We start from the raw sequence: 1836 nt of genomic DNA, 5'->3' as shown, positions 1-1836 counted from the left end.
AGAGCCTATACACAGAAGACCTGAGATCACAGTGGCCCATCTTGGTCTTCTCTTTCGAATATCCAGGAGAATGTCCAAGGCCTGAGGCCTAAGCAGAGACTGAGTTTAACACAACTGCTACCCTCTAGCCCCACCTCGACCCAGGAAATGCCTCCTTACCGCAGTGACCACATCCACAGGTTGCTGTGGAAACGCTATGGGGGCAGGGGAGTTGGGGTGCAGTTGCCCAGCAACAAGGGGTGTCCTCCCTTCCGCTTTCATCTGAAGAAACTGCCCTGTGCCCTCTGGGCGTGCCCCTGGCAGAGCAGTTCTGAGGAAGAGAGGTCAGGAGACCCCTGCAGCAGGACCAGGTCTGGGGACTGGGATATAACAGCAATCCCAGCAACCCTAGAGGCAGGCGGCGTTGTAGTGACCAGGCCCCGCTCACTGGCAGCAGAGAGCAAGAACGACCCGGAGCGAGATTGTTCGGTCAAGGCCCATCCTAGGTGCCAGCTGGGGGTCTTGAGAGGGTGCATGGGGGCAGGATGGGGAGGGAGACTTTCATTCATGTCTACCCCTTCCTGCAAGGGGTCCACCTCTACCAGCAAGAGCTGGGTAGGTGAGGGTAGGCCCAGGCGGGTCTCTTCTCCCTACACTCAGGCTTGTCCTTTATTGGGACTCTTCCTCTCTCTGTGGGTTTCTTTTGGCGCGCCCACATATGTGTGTGTGTGTGTGTGTGTGTGTGTGTGTAACCAACTCCTCCTCTCATCTCCCAGCTTTTGTACCTACAGTCCCTAGCTAGTAGTCACCCCTGACTCTGCTTCCTTTCTTTCCAGATGCCTGGGATTCCACAGCAGACCTCCGGTCACATGGAAGAGTCCTCTGTGGCAGAGCCAGCCCCATGGCCCCCGCTGCCCTGTGGGCCCTGTGTCCCCATCATGCTGGCCCTGGCCTGCCTGGCTGCCCTCTTCCTTCTGACTACAGCCGTGTTGGCCGAACGCCTGTTCCGCAGCTCTCTGCGCCCAGGGCCCAGTGCCAGGGCGCCCTCCCTGGTGTGGCGACCTGGAGGAGAGCTTTGGATCGAACCTAGGGGCACTGCCCGAGAGCGCTCAGAGGACTGGTATGGCTCCGTGATCCCCCTACTTAATGGCAGGGCCCCTGATCCCCCTACCCCCGGTGGCACCTTAGAGCGCCGGGCCACAGCCCCACCCGCGCCCTTAGCTCCCCTCAACCCTCCCAGGCCCTTAGCCCCCCAGGTCCCACCCAAAGCCCCTGATGGTAGCACCTTCTGGGGGGCCCCAGCCTGGAAAGAGAGACCACAAGCCCCTGGCCTGGTGACCTGGGCTGAGCCTGAGCCGCAGCCCGAAGTCAGCACCCACTTCGGGAGTCCACCGCCCCGAAGGCTGCGGCCTGGAAGCCCGGAGCCTGACTGGGGCCTGCAGCCCCGGGTCACCCAGGAGCAGATCTCTGCTTTCTGGAAACGGGAAGGCCGCTCCAGTGTCGGGTTTTGAATGCCCAGGTTCTAGGGATCTGGGTCCCTGGGACCCTGGAGAAAGGGTCTCTCAGAGGCTCCAGGCCGGCCCCTATGCTGCCATTTATGGTCCCCAGGTAGTATGCCCAAACCTTTGACACTGTTTCAGTCTCTGCTCTGGGTATGGCAGGCCAGGCAAGCCTGAAAGGTGCCTCTGCTTGGAGGCTCTATGGGCACAGAACTGGACCACGGGCCAGCTCTAGGCCAGGAACCACCAGGATTATGTTCTGGATTAAGAATTCAAAGCACCAGGCAGCAGGAAATAGCAGCCATGCAGATTCCCACCATTCATCTCTCTCCTGCGTTCCAGTGAAGAGGTGCTATGG

At 60.2% G+C, this 1836-nt stretch overlaps 1 protein-coding gene across 1 annotated transcript; it reads left to right on the top strand.

Moving 5' to 3' along the window:
• Positions 1-815: 815 nt before the first annotated feature.
• Positions 816-1490, top strand: C15H16orf54 (chromosome 15 C16orf54 homolog). Its single transcript, XM_049789221.1, has one exon. It carries the CDS (start codon positions 816-818, stop codon positions 1488-1490), a length of 675 nt encoding a protein of 224 aa, XP_049645178.1.
• Positions 1491-1836: the final 346 nt, after the last annotated feature.

The sequence above is a fragment of the Suncus etruscus genome, chromosome 15 (assembly GCF_024139225.1).
Source record: "Suncus etruscus isolate mSunEtr1 chromosome 15, mSunEtr1.pri.cur, whole genome shotgun sequence".
Lineage (NCBI taxonomy): Eukaryota > Metazoa > Chordata > Mammalia > Eulipotyphla > Soricidae > Suncus > Suncus etruscus.
Note: the sequence above shows the minus strand (reverse complement) of the source record. Positions and strands in the feature narration are given on the sequence as shown.